At 41.7% G+C, this 17,880-nt stretch overlaps 1 protein-coding gene across 4 annotated transcripts in view; it reads right to left on the bottom strand.

The window, feature by feature from the left end:
• The window catches only part of LOC133505030 (F-BAR and double SH3 domains protein 2-like), a 43,225-nt gene extending 26,113 nt beyond the window's left edge, over positions 1-17,112 (bottom strand). For 2 of the 4 annotated variants that reach the window (XM_061827882.1, XM_061827880.1), the window contains exons 1-6: positions 16,739-17,112; positions 11,061-11,158; positions 7,413-7,458; positions 2,132-2,211; positions 1,638-1,782; positions 440-573 (exon numbers count right to left, since the gene is read on the bottom strand). In XM_061827882.1, coding sequence (XP_061683866.1) covers positions 440-573; positions 1,638-1,782; positions 2,132-2,211; positions 7,413-7,458; positions 11,061-11,158; positions 16,739-16,759 — 524 coding nt within the window. In that variant the 5' untranslated portion in view covers positions 16,760-17,112. The remainder of the gene's footprint in view (positions 1-439; positions 574-1,637; positions 1,783-2,131; positions 2,212-7,412; positions 7,459-11,060; positions 11,159-16,738) is intronic. The other 2 variants (XM_061827881.1, XM_061827883.1) reach the window with 2 other exon arrangements.
• Between the last annotated feature and the right edge of the window lie 768 nt (positions 17,113-17,880).

A 17,880-nucleotide genomic window follows, 5' to 3' on the forward strand; every position in this document is an offset into this window, starting at 1 on the left:
AATAAATTTAAAAAAATATTACGTACAGTTTATATTTACAATGAAATGTATAGTAATGAGTCAATCAATACTCCTACTTAAGTGTACCCTTTAAGTGGGTTTGTTTGTCCTTGCACTAGGCCATGACTAACGTGAGATTCTTTCTGTCGATTGAAAGAAAATGGCTTGGCGGAGGAGTGGCATTAATTTTATATTGAGCAGCACTCAACAGGAAAGAGCTGAATGGTCAATCGATGCAGTCTACACAATATGACACTGCGACTCGCCACGTAAACCTGGCAGTAGCTAATTTCACTTTGGTAATAAAATGAAAAACAACTTCTAACAACTTGGGCTTGCTGCTGTTAAGTGACCTCCATTTAGTAGCGTAGCTGTTAAGACATGGCATAAAGTTTGCACAAATCTATATTATATCTATCCTTAAATAGCGCACACTTACTTGGCCTCTATATCTGCCTTTTCTCGTACCGCGTGGGCAACCTGCTCACAGTCGTAGTATTTTTTCTTGGCTTTTGCCAATTCCTTCACCGACTCCTGCAGCTCGGCCTGAATACCACTCAACTGATCGATGATCTTTGTCAGGAGAGGAGAAACATATGGAAGAAGTAAGCAAAACAACTTTGCAACAGACCGTAAAAACGTGAAATTGTGTCACAAATGAAGTAAATCTTTATATAATGGACCCTCAAAGGTCAGTCTTAAAGCCCGTTCTTTTAGCACACTACATGCCATTAGCAAATTTAAAAGTATGTAATACCTCTTGTATGCAGATGACTTGCAGATTTAGTGTTACCAGTAATTGATGCGTAACTGAGCTCCTAAAGTTGTCACCAGTTTAGAATCATTCTAAAAACAGGCACTAAAGGTGAAGACATTTTGGGGTCATATTCTATGAGCCAATGCATGTTAGACATCTAACCTAATCCTGCTTCTTATACCTCATAAGTAAACTTCGGTCCATATTATATAATTTGGAACAAGAAATCATAACCTGGCTTTTACCTCTACATTGCAATTCTCTCATCAACAGTCCCAACAAAATGTCATTAGTTCATTTTCAATTAGTTCAGAACGCCCCGATTAGGCTTTTGTCTAGACCCCATAGGTTCAGCCACATTACTTCCTGTCTGTCATCCCTGCATTGGGTCCCTCTTTATTTTAGGATTCAGAACTGACTTCTTGAAACTTCAATGGTCAGGCTCAACTATACTTGAGTAGATGGACTGTCATTAACAATCAGTCATTATAAATGTAAATACAGAGATTACATGTTTTTTTTTCCCGTATTTGAGTTTGTATACAAGTCCCTTATATGTGATTCTACAACATTTTTACCATTTTGAAGGACTTGTCATGTTCTCGCCTTCATTTCTGTGCTGTCATTTGCAGGGCACTACAAACCAGGCCACAAACTGAATAGGGCATCTACTAATTATTAAAAAATAAGATACTGACAAATACGGCAAGTTGTAAGAGGTGCTGAATGACTTAGTCAGCATTGTGGCATCCCCTTTGTTGCTTTTTTTAACCAAAACAGTTGTGGATCATAGCTTTAAGATTAGACGCCATTAGTTAAGTTAAGAATAAAATCTATTCATGAAACAAAGCAAGCGTCTCCCTCTGTATACAGTACTCACCTTTTTTAGTTGCTGCTCCTTGTACAGTCTGACCGTCTTTGCAGGATCTGAAACTTGACTCTTATAGTCGTCACACACATTGAGTCGAGATTGGCTCACCTGGACTGTACCCTCTAAGTAAGACCGCCACACTGCATACACATTCCTGGTTGGACGGGACAAAAACAGTGGAACAATAAACTGTTAATGACATAATTATAAATGTATAGTACAAATGTGTCAGTTATTCTGTAATTACATTTAATGAAACACTCTAAAGCAGTGGAACAATTATATAAGATGATGGACTCTTTTTCATGAACCTTGGTGCTCAAATCTGCTCCAGATCATAAATGAAAATCTCTGAAACCATCACATTTTAGTGTCTTCTTATTAAACAAAGAATAATTACTCAGACTACACAGACGGACGTTGGGTTTGTTTTTGCACAGGTGGAATTTGCACATATGCAGTAAATGAAGTGAGTTTGTCATTGAATGGACACACACACTGACCTGTAGTCTGTTCTCTGGTCATCAGGATTGATTCCAGGCCAGTCTCTCTTAAGGTATTGGCTGGCTAACTTCTGCAAAGCCTAAAAGGACAAGTCATGACATTCATTGCTATACACAATAGTTCACAGTTTTGCTGTGCATCCAACCAAATGAATTTATCAACACCAATGTATACGTTTTTTTGTTGTTTTTTTTAATACAATGTTTTTTCCCTGTGTGAAGAAATCTAACAAAGTTGGACAGTGACCCCATTGAAGCAAGCTCATTTATTGTGTGCCTGTCTACTTTTTTTGTCTTGTAGGTATATATTGCCCGCCAGTCAGAAACTAGAGGGCTGCAGGAGTGTATAGCCTTCATCCTCTGCACTGGGTCACTGTGTCACTAGTAACAACACACCCACACACGCCACTTCCCTTTGTCTATACCGTATCTGTGGGGATGAATATGAGCCACAGTAGGAAGCTGAACACAATGATATAACCTGTTGTGTTCCTCAAATAATTGTTATACTCTACTGTCGCTTTTAGTGAATTCCTAATCTCACGTCAAATCAATGCTCCTTTTTTTTTCCCTTCTCAACTAAGTATACATTCTAGTCATTGAAATTTAGCTAACTGCACCATAATACCTACAATATGTAAATGTTCACCATTGTCAAGTTTATTATTCATCATCAGTCTTTTTTTTCCCAGCACCACACCTTCCACCATCCTCGTCAATCCTTTCATTACCTGACAATTTACAGTAGTCTAAATTACCGTTACAGCCCATATACACTGTATGGTTTTTCTGTGTGGTCATGCTAAGGTGGAAGTATTTATTTTAACACGTGTGCACACATGCACACACGAATACACACTTACATATAAAAGTACACACATGCATCCTGTTCTTGTGATTAGAAACACTGAGTGCTCAAACATCAGGATTTCTCAAGACCAGAATATACTTTTTATACATTTTCAGGGTTTTTTTGCATTTTCCTTCAGTCCGAGAAATTTTAGATCCACAAACTTCACAAAAAAGCAGTAAATTATGTAATAGAAAGTATGTTTTTTTAATAAACTTCATCAAAGCCATAATATTCATAATTGAACAACTTGTGACAGTCACATCTACATTACCTACAGGATTTATCTAGTCTTGTGGATGCACTGACTTGTTTTTGTGGTTTTTTTTTTCCACTTTGGATTTCCTTTTCGATTTTTCCCGAGGCATTTCATGGCCGTGCCAAGATGAGCGTTCATGCTGTACGGATTTGCCACATTTGCACTGGACAGCCAAGTTTGTGGCCATAATGTTCAACAGACAGCAGCCAATCCTTGATGGCCCTACGAAAGTGCCAATTCTAAGGCTCAAATGTTTAGCGCGTGCAGGAGTTTTCAGTTTCACAAATTCCCTCTTCTTTGTTTAGGGTGCTTTCGCCATCAGGCTGAACCGGAAACCGTAGATGAGCAGTGATGTGCTTTGAACAATCATTTTGTATGGTTGAGGCAGTGATCAAAACTCAGGTATGGTCAGGCCTCGATTTGAGGGAGCTGACGTCTGACGGACCCTCGAGAGCATCAACATCTGGAAAGCAGCAAATGCTGACCAAATTCATGGTCAACTGTTCAAGGAATACGATACAGGTACTATCGGGCATTTTTGGTTCTTCATTACATCAGACCATTGTTCCAACATGTTAAAATACTGTAGCTACTATAACAGGGGTTGGGAACCTATGGCTCGAGAGCCATAACTGGCTTCTTTGGTGGTTGCATATGGGTCGCGGAGGCCTCATAACGACATACTATACATGTGATTTCTGTCGTGCAGAGAAGGTTTGTCCTCGTGAGGTTGCCGTAGTTAGGTGTGGGAGGCAACCCAAATGACGTAGAGACAGTTTGGCCTAGTGGGTTGCTGTAGTTTTTGCGTGGTAGTCGATGTCTAGAGGAGCAGAAGAGTCCAACGCTGATCGTGTCGGAACAACTAATTATGACAATTTGACAAAGGTCCCTCAAAGGAAAAAAAAAACGAGAAGTACCAAAGTTTTGTGGAAATGGAGGGTTCTGCTGTGTGGTTAAATTCACAGATGGGGAGTATGCCAAAGCATTCGTACCCGACGTTGCCAATCAACATTTTGCCAACTTCGCATCAAGACAAGATAATCAAACGGATAAAACTTTGTCGGCAAGAACCGTTCATCATCGTACCAGCATGATGGCAAATCAATTTGAATTACGTTCACGATTAACGGATGCAAATCTTAACACCTGCGTGAAGCTTAATCTGACGATGTATGAGCCATTAGCAAAACCAGGAAGCACTTGAAGTCGCATTAATGGTAAGAAGGGTTTAGTAGTAATATAATGTTATTTAAAATAATTCAGATACTTTATTGTACTCTAAAAGTGTTGGTTCTACATAAACGAGCAAATACACCTGTATTTATTTTTTAAATATTGCATGGCTCTTTTGAAATTACGTTTGAAAACATTTGGCATTTATGGCTCTCTCAGTCGAAAAGGTTCCCAACCCCTCGACTATAATCCCAGTGCCGAAAAACCTCCCCATCACAAGCCTCAACTGACCCTCGACTCTCAAGACAGATCCGGTAGGGAAAACATTTTTAAGTGCATGGACAAAACGACAGCAGTAGGTTAAAAATATAATGTTCATGCTTATGCCATCCCCTGCTCTGAAACACCAGTAGGCATGGCCTTAAGAATGACATAAATATGTAATAGAACAATCAGCCAGAGTTTGTATGCTACAGCCGTTCTCAACATGCTCTTCAAAAAATATGGTTGACATCCTCTCCATTTTCTACTTGTCAGCAACTCCTCTATGCCAAAGCCATCTGCTTTTTATGTGAGGAGAAAAACATGGTGGCTGGTGGGGCTATCGGAGATACCAGCGAGCGTGTGAGTCCACTGATGCAACAGCCACACAGCATGCTGGCCTTTTTGGGCAGTACAGTGAAGGATGACCCCAGCCTAAAACTATGCTAGCAATGTTGATTGTGGGAGGTCAATATAGGACAAACAACTCTTTCTCTCTCTCTCTCTCTCTCTATTTCTCTCTCTCTCTCTCTCTCTCTTCCCTCATAGGCGTGCAGTTAATTATGGTGGCTTTGCCCAATTTTTGCTATTTCATGAGTGGATTCTTGTCCAAATGTTTTGTTCCATCGATCCCGGACAAAGCATACGGATGCATCATTTCCTGAAAACCCCATAAAACCGATATATTGTTTTAAAAATCAATATAAAGTGAATTAAAGAGTTAAAATGTGAAGCTATTTGATTAGCGTCAGACATATTATATGCGACTAATGTTGTTGTCTCATTTCACCGTTATATATTTATTTTTTTATTTCAGTATTGCAGTCACTCACATTTGACAGGCGCGATCACGCTCTTGTGATCACGCTGACGCAATTAAATTTGATATTGAGAAGAATAATTCCTACCTGAAATGAAGCGATCACTACACAGGTGTGTGTGTATTTTGGTTGGGCACCATCCATCATATTTAATTGCCGAAATCCATCGATATTTTCTGGTCTTTTCAGCTGGTATTTCATAGAATGATCTCTTTGAATATCTGTCTCGTCTGTTGCGACAACCAACAGCACAACAGGTCTCGGGTGTTGTAAATATTAATAACCGGTTCAATGTCTCCGACAATGTCGAGCAGCTCTGTTTGACCGGCAATATGGCGCCGTGAAAACGAGCTCTACATGTGAATTTGGTCCTCCCTTCATCCAAGGTCAATTTTCTGTGAAACTGCGTATTTGTCGCCTGCGGCTTGCACCCTATTAATCTATCTCCCCTTTCCCTTGCACTTTCGCCCATCTCTCTGTCTCAGAGACCTGCTAATCGGATGAATTTTGTCTGTTGATTCTAATTTGTACGTGTTAACAGGCGGACGGCAACTAGCCGAGCACCGTGTACAGACAGCGATGAGAGGCAGAGGGGCAACGCCGCATCATCGAATTGTCGTACAAAAACATTTGGATGCAAGTCAGCAATAAAAAAAAAAATTTATTTTTCATCACCTGATTTAAAAGACAGGGCGTGTGCCTGTGTTTATCACACAAACAGGCAACATACACAAAATTAAGGAGGTAATCCATTGAACCTCTGAGGGGCTTGTTGCTAGGCAACCACTATTTCTAAGGTTATAAAGACAGTGTTGAGGGAGAAAGGTGTGTGGAGAAAAAAAAGAAGAATCAAGGCAAAGAGGTAGAGCGGAGTAGACACACTGACCCTGTTTTCTGTTTTAAAACCAAATGTGCTGAGCACAAGAGACATCCATTTTCTATGAAGATTCTTCTATTCTGGGACTGTGTGAGTTGATTTGGGTTAGTTGTGGTGAACAAAATGCAGTTATTGTTAGATCGTACGGTATATTAGCGCTCTGTAGAATGCTACCAGGTACAGCCTACAGGTACTATTTTTAGTAGCATCTCAGCAGATGCCACCGTTTAAATGAATGTGTCATTTCTGCTGTCATTGATTGCATGTCCTTTCACAAGACTACAAGGACAAAATAACACTGTGTCAACACATTGATGGTCTTGTTGTGATAAACTGCCAAACACTGACAGTGGGAGAGTACGTTGGAGTAGTATTCACATCTATGAAACGCTCTCGCACCATTCACTAACATCTTGTGTGATGTCATCCATGACAGTCCATCTTTTTTAAGATACGTTGCAGAGAAATCAGCAAAAACGTCAAAGGAACACAAACAGTTAATCGCTTGATGCAGCGTGAACTAAAGTCTGAGATTATTTGTTGACGTTTGCGCAGGTATTTTTTTAACACTTATTTAAGTGGGTCTGGAGGCTGAGATAACTGCATTTTACGGGACTGTACATGTTTTCCCCTCCATCAATAACCTTTGAGATGTTCACTGACGACTTTAATCCATCTATCTAATCCATTGATTTCCAACCTTTATTGAGCTAAGGCAATTGTTTTACAATTGAAAAAAATCCCACGGCACACCAACAAAAGTAAATGTCACCAAAAATTGATCAATTAATTACTGTATGTACTTCCTGCCATCTAATAGAAAATGATTTTTTTGTTCTGTCTGTCACTGTGCCTCATAAATAGATGAATAAAGATACATTATTTTTTGGAATAAATATTTTTTTTAGCAATTACATAAAATTGGATAACTTCCCACGGCACACCTGAAGAGCGCTCACGGCACACTCTTTGCGAATGACTGATCTAATCTATCTATTTAATCTATTCCTTCCGTGCAGTAAAACAGAAGTAAAACATACCTGTGCATAATCCTTCTCAAGCTGTCCCTTCTTCAGACTGTAGCTCCTGTAAATTGGGGGGGGGGGGGGGGAATCAGTATCCATTTGTCAGCATAGCCATTAGTTATAATTATAATAGATACAGTCTATGTATTTCAAACCACATATATTTCTTTCTTCTAGCCATTTTCTACCGCTTATCCAGACACGGGTGGGATGGAGTATTCACTAGCTCAGTTTGAGTGAGCGGTAGGGTCTACTCTGGATTGGTTGCCGGTGAAGCACAAGACACAGAACACACTTATGTGCGCATACACACACACATATGGGAAATTTTGCATATTCAATTCATCTAAGATGCTTGTTTTAGTAATGTGGGAGGAAGCCAGAATCCTTGGAGAAAAACTACGCAAACACGAGCAAATGATGTTAATTTGGGTCAGAGTTGAGATTCAAACCTCGAGATCATACCCTGGCCTCATACCTACATGTATTGCATCCATCCATCCATCCATCCATCCATCCATCCATCCATCCATCTTCTCACGCTGTCACGCGATCAACCAAAACTGCCTCGCAATCAACGCATTGAGCACCCCTGGTGTAACCCGTTTGCGGGTGAATACTGATTGTTTAGTGTCAAGCTTATTTTGTTACCAACATTTATGAAATAAATACATAAATCAATGTCAAGACTACAGAAAATAAGCGACGTCTTTCAATATCTACTTTTTCTACTCGTAACAACTTTTACGCGTGTGACTTTTCGTGCTCGACTGTGCAGAGTCGCGAGTGCGACGGCGCACAGGCGTGATCGCGCCCGTCAGATGTGAGTGACTGCAAAAGTGAAATGAAAAAATACATAAATAATGATGAAATGAGACAATAACGTTAGCTACATACAATATGTCAAACAAACGCTAACAGAAACATATTTTGTCTCCCAGTTGGTCCCAAGTGCTTTGGAATTTGTTATGTACTAGTAAAATGTAAAATTGCTGGTTTTATTCTTCTCGTGAGCTTGAACATTTTTTTCCTTTGAATGTGGATTTCAGTGTGTGTGCGTGTGTGTAGGCGTGTGTACTAAGGCAGATATAAGAGTATAGGGGATTTAGGAGTTGGATTGAGGACACCAAGTTGTGTGCCTTGTCCACAAACCCGTCATCATGCTCGCTCTCTCTTTTTCCTCTTTCTTTTATCCCCCTCTTAAGACTCCTCCACCTCGAAATCTCCCTACAGGATTAAATAGCATATCATTACAGCCATCTTCCAATCGATCCGTCTCTATTTTTTTTTTTTTGTTTCACTTTACCTTCATGATTGTGCATGTGTGTACGCATGTGTGTATGTGTGTGTGTATTCGTGTTTTCTGAGTCTTTGCTGATTAAATCCAGCCTGTGGATTAATTAGGGTAAATAACCTCAGAGCAGCTTTTTGGATTTGAGAGTCAAAATCCAGCGTAGGCTTTCTGGCATGCGTGTGTTTGATTATGTTTCGCTGGTGTGATGTTTAAAGGTTTTTCACCAGCTCCAACCAGGTACGTCTTTCATGGCTATATGAAATTAATTCAGGCTGCTTGGCTTTTTGAAGACGTTGCTGAATTTACATTGCATCCTAGGCACCGCTCTTACTGAAACTTTAAAATTTCTCAGTAGACGAGGAGCTCAGCAGCAAAAATTAAATACCGTGTTGTGGAACTCTTATAGCACATTTATCCCCTCCCTTATAGCGACTATCTTTTAATCGTCAGGCGTCGTCATCTTTACAGAGCTTACGTAGGAATTTTAAAGATGAAGTTTACTGAGGTGTTAAAATAAAAAGTATGCAGCAGGGTGCACTCCAGGTCAAAAGCTGCAAAAATAAAAATACAAAAATGTAAAAAACAAAAACATGCAACAGTAATTGGACACTCTAAATTGTGCCGAGGTGTGATTGTGAGTGTGGCTGTTTGTCTCTATGTGCCCTGTGATTGGCTGGCAACCAGTTCGGGTGTACTGGTGACAGCTGAGATAGGCACTCCCCACGACGCTCGTTAGGATATGCGGCAAAGAAAATGGATGGATAAAAAAACTAATGTAGATAAATAAATATTATTTTTAAATAGCACTGAATCTCTACTAAGTTTATCTTCAACTTTACAAGTGCTGGGTAAAGTCACAACGGACAGATCACAACAATCACAATAATACACATCAATCCATCCATCCATTTTCTTAGCCGCTTATCCTAACAAGGGTCGCGGGGAGTGCTGGAGCCTATCCCAGCTGGCAACAGGCAGGAGGCGTACACACTGAACTGGTCACCAGCCAATCGCAGGGCACATCGAGACAAACAGCCGCACTCACAATCACACCTAGGGGCAATTTAGAGTGTCCAATTGATGTCGCATGTTTTTGGGAAGTGGGAGGAAACCGGAGTGCCCGGAGGAAACCCACGCAGGCACGGGGAGAACATGCAGACTCCACAAAAGCGGAGCCAGGATTGAACCCGGGTCCTCAGAACTGTGAGGCCAACGCTTTCCAAATGGACCACCGCGCCGCCACAATTATACACAAAATAACAAAATTAATCCACAACACAGCAGCATTTAATCACACCGTAAGTATGGTCACACTCCTTCCGACCGTCTAATTCATCCAGGTTACCAGAGATTTGCATGCAGTCAGGCTTGCAGAAGTTAAATTAAAGTGAAGAAGGCTAACAAATCCAAATAACAAAATAAGATGGCGCACAACATGAAAGTGGAGCGATAGTCACTTGCTTGGAGAAAAACAGCAGATGCTCATACTGTTGCTGTGGGGCTTATTTCTCTGCCTTCCAAATGAAATCCAGTCTCCCTAATCATTGCATCACCAGACTGCTTTTGTTTTGACAATTCAAGACAACAAAATTGTTGGCTTTTCACCAACGATATCAAAGCTCATTTTGCTATTTTTTTTAGGATTGGAAGTTTTACAACCATACCTCGGTGAAGTACTGGCAGGAATTTTCCTTTTACGATCATTTTCCTTGTCAGGAACCACATCTATCTATCCATTTTTTGTACTATTATAAATTTGACGATATTCTATATATTCTTTTCATTGTCGTTGGGAAATGGATATCTTTCGGGGTAATTTGGACAGACTTGTTTTATTTTGATCAGTTTTTTACAACCATGCTGTTTTTACTAGCACCCAAATATGCTGCAAAACACATTTACATTTTCCATGCATGTCTATCTTTAGCAGGAGTGAAACAATGTGAGAACGTGAGCAAAAGAAAAGGAATCCAAGCAAGAGAGAGAAGAGCACGAAATGATTAGATTGGGCTGTCATAAATTATCGATATTCATCGACGGACAAAATAAGAGCATGTGAAGGAAACGAAGCTTCATCCCCTTGCCAAATAACAGAAAAAAAAAAGAAATAAGACAGTCTAGAGAAGATTGTCAGAGCAGTTGTGATGAAATGAAACCAAAGAGAAGGGGTGGATGACACGAGGGATTCAGCATGACTGGAAAAAAAAAAGAAGAAAGGCATTCAGGGAACAGGAAGAGGGCAGCAGGAAATTCCTTCATTTTCCTGACCCTTTGTCCTTTCAAAAGAAAAAAAAAACATTCTCAAGGCTGATTATGGCAGATATGACGATGAGATTAAAATCACCCGGCAGTTTTTCGACTGCTCATACCTCATGTCTTCCAGCAGGTCGCATTCAGTCTGATTTTTAAAGTGCAGTCTCGTCAGCTGGTCCGTGTGCGTGTTCTTCAGCTCCTGTGTCACTTTAACCTGGAGGGAACAAAAATACACATGAATTTCATACATTTCATACGCCTGCACATGACACTGCCTCCTTGTTAATTAAATCAATTGTGAAAAGGTCGAGAATGTCATACAAGGCCTTATATACTTCGAAGTGTGGAAATCAGGTTTTAAAATTAAGATGTATTTTTTGGTAAGTGGTCCTACATTTGACTATGGGGTTTCATCCATCCACTTATTTTCTGTACTGCTTATCCTCACTGGAGTCACGGTGCGAGAGGCGGGCTACGCCCTGAACTGGTTGCCACCCCATCGCAGGACTATGTTATTTCTATATTTAACAAGTATATCATCTCCTTTACAACGTTCTGAACACCTCCTTCCATGTTTCCAGTGGCGTACTGAAAAGATTAATGCTGGCTGGAGAGGGCGTGCCATCGTAGAGATTGACGTGGGTGTAGCTCAAATTCCCAGAGCTGATGTCATGTTATTCTTTAGACCACTGCTGTCGTATACAAGACCCATGGGTCAGATGCGCCCTTGTACGTCGAGCAAAAAAAAAAAAAAGAAAGTTTGCCATATTTTTCCTCAACTTCTGGTCAAAACTAGTTAGGCATCATTAAAGGGAAATTCCGGTGTTTTGGAGTAACAATGTATCCAATAGGTCACGTAATATGTACTCTATTTTGACAATGTGATGTTAAAGCCTCGCTCATTTAATACTGTTTTGAGAAGATTTTTATCAACAATTACGAATGCACCGCCTTTTTTGCGAGTCAGATGACCTACGTGGGCGTATGTGACGTGTTACGTGTTACAAATGCTCGATTACACCGGGACACCATTATGCCCAGTGCTGATTTCTTGGATTTATCCTCATCTGAATAAGAAATAGCAGTATCGTTTGATCGGGAAGACGGAGGAATACTTCCATGGACAGCCGTGACCGGCTAGGCCGCTCGGTTGATCGGGAAGACGGCAGAATACTCCATACAGATTTGAACCTGTGGCTGTAGACAATGCTGCCGAGCGGTGCAGCCGTGAGCTTGCTCCCTCAGATGTAAACAATGTTGACTATTCAGATGGTTTTGGGCGGAATGACGCGGAGTCTGACGAGCTCGCTCCCTGAGCTCCTGGCTCCGCAGGAAGCAAGCTCACAGCTCCTGGCTCGGCGGTGCCGTGAGCTCCCAGGCCGAGTGAGCTCACGGCTCCGCCGCTCTGTATGGAAGTATTCCTCCGTCTTCCCAATCAACCAATACTGCTATTTCTTCATCAGATGAGGGTAACTTCAAGAAATCAGCGCTGAGGATAATGGTGTCTCATGTAATCGAGCGTTTGGAACACATCACATACGCGCACATAGGTCATGTGACTCGCGAAAATGGCAGCGCTCCTGAAAATTCGTAATTGTCGATAAAAATCTTCTCAAAAGACGATTAAATCAGAGAGGATTTAACATCACATTGACAAGATAGAGTACATATTACATGACCTATTGGATACATTGTTAATGCAAATCACTGGATTTCCCCTTTAACCTAACAATTAAATGCAAGGGCAACTATATAACCTGATGGTGTTGTTATTGGGGCTCCCATTGACAAGTGCACCTGCCAGGGACTCAAGCCACACACCGAGTCCGTATACAAAGACCGCAGACACACACTTTTTTCATTTGACCAGATTTCAAGCAACAGAGATTAAAAAGGTGTTGGGCAGCTCTCGACACAAAACAAGCATCAACACTTGTACAAAGCGCATCTAATGTATGTTCGTCAGTGATGCGAGTGGGGTGGAGTGAAGGTCGGCACCCAACCTTTAACAATCAGTTATTTCCTCAGTTTTTGAGACGCAGGAGGAAATTGTTTGTATGCAGCAGATGCACTGTATATATATATATATATATACACACACACACACACACACACACACACACACACACACACACACACACTTGTCAGGGAGTCACTGTGAAGGTCATTGTGTATTATCTGGTGAAGTCCACTACCTATTCATTGCATTAACAGCGGGCACAATCCTGACTCTTCTAGACAAAACAAGTAAACACACAAATACGCTGGCATGTGCATGCTCTCATACCCTCTCTCTCTCTCTCTCTCACACACACAAACACACACACACTCACTGCAGAGACTGCCTCTCATTTGCTCTGTCTTTGAAGATAAGGAGGGCGAGGTTCGTTTATATCACGAACAAAAAAACGACTTGAATTCTCCCTCTGTCATTTATTGTAAAGCAATGGAGGAAGCAATGGAGAAGAGGAAGGGCAAAAGGTGGCAGACACGCAGCGGGGAAGACCGGCTGAAGGTGGACTGGTCGTATAAGATTAGGTGGGAAGAAGATGGCAGGTGGGCAAGTGACAATAGGGAGAAGGAGGAAGAGAGAGAGACAAAAGCTCCATCCATCCATCCATCCATTTTCCGAGCCACATATCCTCACAAGGGTCACGGGACTGCCAGAGCCCGTCTCAGCTAACTTTGGATTGCCGCAAATAAAGAGATAAACAAGATGAAACTTAAAATAACTGGGAACCAGAAGAGTATGGACAGGTTTCCAATTACGCCATCTTGTGTGTCATAGAAGTCAGAGAACACAGGTGATGGGTGAAGCGTGAATTTTTTTTTTTTTTCTATCGTTAATTTATCCAATTGGGAGGCCCCGTAGCTCAGTGGTTAGAGCACTGGTTTGGTAAACCAGGGGTTGTGGGTTCGTATCCCACTGGGGCCTCCACTCCCTGAGAAGGGTTGCGTCAGGAAGGGCATCCGGCGTAAAAATTGTGCCACCCTGAAAGGGACAAGCCGAAAGAAACACATACACACACAATTTATCTAATTGGTCTAAGGGTGGTGGTGACGTCATTGGAAACATATCCATACCTTTGAGAAATAGGTAAAAAGAGCAACGACCCAAAGGTCATTCCGAAAAAAGGGCAAATGCAGCCTTACTGGCACTGAACTATGCAACATCGGAGTGCAAATGCAACATATTCCGTGATGCTGGTCAACCCCTTACTTCTTTTAATTTAGATACAACTAGCATCAAATTAAATCTTGACAACGGAAAGAATTTCTCATTTTCAAATAGTCCTTTTTCAACTGTTCAAGGCAAGGCAATGTTTTTAACCACAGGAAACATACTTCGCTGTCATACACTCCAGAAGTTAAACATTGGAGTTGTGAAGCCATTAAAAAAAAAATACACTTTAAATTAACTGACTAAAACAATTCTTAATCATCATACTACTACAAAAAAGTAGTTAAATACCATGATAAAACGCTTCAATTAAAATCAACTTTGATAACAAGTGTTCTAAAAATAGCTCACCAGTGATTTCTAAAGAATGTTGTAAAAGTGAACGTTGAAAAATTTAACACAATGCAGAGATAGATGGAAATAAAGTGTTGCGCATTAATATTAATTTCTTGCCTGTTAAATCATTGCTGATCATTATTTTGAGAAATTATTAATGTCATCAGTGTCTTCCTTCACATGGAAGAAAAATCCAATCCTTTGTTCATTTATATATATATATATATATATATATTATATATATATATATATATATATATATATATATACACACACACACACACACACACACACACACACACACACACATATTTATGGCGGAATGGTGGGGCTCAGCTGGAAAGCATTGGCCTCACAGTTCTGAGGTCCCGGGTTCAATCCCGGACCCGCCTGTGTGGAATTGACATGTTCTCCCCGTGTCTGTGTGGGTTTTTTTCCAGGCACTCCGGTTTCCTCCCACATCCCAAAAACACACAACTTTAATTTGACACTCTAAATTGCCCCTAGGTGTGATTGTGAGTGTGGCTGTTTGTCTCCATGTGCCCTGCGATTGGCTAGCAACCAATTCAGGGTGTAGCCCGCCTCCTGCCCGTTGACAGGTGGGATTGGCTCCAGCACGCCCCGTGACCCTCGTGAGGATAAGCGGGTAAGAAAATGGATGGATGTAAAACAGGATCCAGTGCATGAAGACCAATTTGAGACTGACAATCATCTTACTCACAGTCTATATGACAGTAACATATGCTGACATATGGCTACATTGCATGCCTCAGGGGATTTTTTTGTGATGAAGTGATATATAAAATGATCATTGATGATGATTAGGACAATGCTTTTCCCAACATATGTGACATGTGATTGAATGTCAACAACACTTGAGCTCGTCGCAACACAGTGTGTATCATAGCAAGTGGCCAATACGTGTTTTCAAGGGCGAATGTCCGGGATGATGTCACGGATAGGGGATGGAGCCAACATGGCGACCACTTGGATGTCGAATGAGACTTCCGCAACTTTGCGCATGGATGACGCGCTCTCCGCTCATATTTATTTTTCCGTATAGTCATTGTAGTGAATAATGTTATATGTATTTTTCATTACAATATCAATCTTTTTATGTTTATAGGCGTGACACTGGGGCTTTAAGCAGCTTCATGGATCCGGCTGTGAGCCAAAGTAATGTAGTTGCTTCCAAAGAGACGCAACCAATGCAGGGTTGTAAGGAACATGTCAGCCACATTGCCGGCTCATGCCACAGTCAACAAAATATTATCCTTCAATCAATCATTTCCTCAAAGACGGCTGCGATTATGACTACACGAAAAATGAACCAGACCTTCGACATTGTGATCACGGAGACATTTCCAGAGCTGCAGCCTCCGCATGATGTTGTGTTTTACAGAGGTGACATGACACGTTCAGGGGAAAAATAGGAAGCCACAGCACAAGTGGCACATGGGGAATATGTGGTAATTAAGAGGAAACTGTGCACTGGTTCACACCAAGGTAATTGCCTCTCATGCAGCAGCTATTTCGGGACAACACACACACACTACCAATCATAAAAAGGGACTCAGCAGTCTTCTCAGAAGCCCTTTCTGAATCATCTGAATCAATACAGCAGTCTAGAGGAGCGCGCGCGTGTGTCTGTGTGTGTTTATATGTGACCCTGGACAGGCTGAAGGTCTTCCCCTCAAGACAACAAGCATCATAATCTCACACAAGCATGTTGAGCCAGTGCTTTCCAGCATACAGTAGCTGGCCACATTAACACACAGATGGCAACATAGCTAGCTAGCATATGTGCTTGCTAACGCCACGAAAAGGGGGCATTCACATGAAGGCTATAAATTGCATTTCATATTGTCACATTGCGTCTTTTTTTTTTTTTTTGGGTGGGGGGCGTACAACAATGTATCACGTGTGTATAGTAGCGTGCCTTGTTGTTGTGTATTAAAACGACGTGTGTGCGTGTCAGTTTGACGGCTGGACAGATGTCATCACCACCACCATCATCATCACCACCATCGTGTCATTAAGGTTAATATTCAAGAACGATAACACGCCGTCGCTATCAGGAAGTAAAAAAAAAAAAAAAAAAAATTGCCCTTTCGGTGATATGTCTGCCTTTTTCAGACAAGACGCTGTGTGTGCGGTTTTCTGGATTAATAATGTTACTACTGTACATTGTTTTCCATTCGTCATTGTCTCAGTCGGGGGAGAAAAAAATAAAAGCAGCAGCAGCAGCATCAATAACGGGCTGTGGAAATCACTCACCTTCCTCGGCGGCGGCTGCATTTTGGAGTATTGACATGAATGGTCCTTCCCCCGTGAAACGTATTGTAATCCCCAAAACAAATCGGATGATATATCTTCCTCCAATCACCATAAAAAAATGACAGTAATCCTCCTGTCCACGCGACAAGGAGGAAAGACGGGGAGTTAGATTTGTACTCCGGCGGCCATGATTGATGGCAACCGGGCTGGTGAATACGAAGCAGAAAGTGAAGCTGCGGGGAGAGCGCGTAAGCACTTTTGTATTGCTTGCTGCCACTGCCGGGTGACTGGGGAGAGTACAGTAGTGTACTGAGCTGATCTGAACTGGGGAGGGGAGGGGAGGAAAAGGCAGAGGGGAGGAAAGGTTCATAAGAACGGGGAACCCCTTCCGATGTTCAGCGCAATGGCTCCTCCAAGTGGTGACGCACGGCATAGGATCCGGTGTCGGTAAATGAGCATAAAAGGTGCAGAAAATGAACATTTTTTCTCGACTACTAATTTTCTGCCTTTCGTCTTGTGTCTCGACAGCACTTAGCTACCACTTCGCCGTGTTCATTGAAGGTTTTTCTGTCCATTCTCGTCGTCGAGGACCTCCTGCTCGTGACAGTTTAGCTTGACTGACCATCGGAGGCTCAACTGCATGGCAACAAGGCGTCGCAGTCGAGCGCAGAATCATCGATGAGAAACTTTTCAGGATGCGCGACTGACCGGCATCCAGTCCAGGGTGTTGTCGGAACATAGTTGTCGTTAACTAGGATCGACTCTTCACTTGCATTCGCTCAGCTGTAGTCGGGTAGGAAAAGTCCAGTGAAGAAACTCAAGATGTAAAACAACACTATTTTGCTTGTATGGTTGAAATGTCGTCTTTAACGTATCCCCCCCTTTTTTTTAAGTTGGATGATTTTCCATCCTGTTATAAGACCTCAGCAGTGTCAAGTGTTCATGTTTGGTCTCCCCTTCACGGTGCTGATGGTGTGCTACGGCCTAATGATGCGCAAGCTTTTGGAACCCGGTTGGTGCGGTGATGGGAGTGGCAGAGGGTGGGGGAGGGGGCCAAGGAGCACTCCGCACCAAGTAGAAATCAGTGAATATGATCCATCATCATGCTGTTCACCTTTATAATTTGTTCCTTTCCGTTCCTC

This window comes from Syngnathoides biaculeatus, chromosome 8, assembly GCF_019802595.1.
Source record: "Syngnathoides biaculeatus isolate LvHL_M chromosome 8, ASM1980259v1, whole genome shotgun sequence".
Classification (NCBI taxonomy): domain Eukaryota; kingdom Metazoa; phylum Chordata; class Actinopteri; order Syngnathiformes; family Syngnathidae; genus Syngnathoides; species Syngnathoides biaculeatus.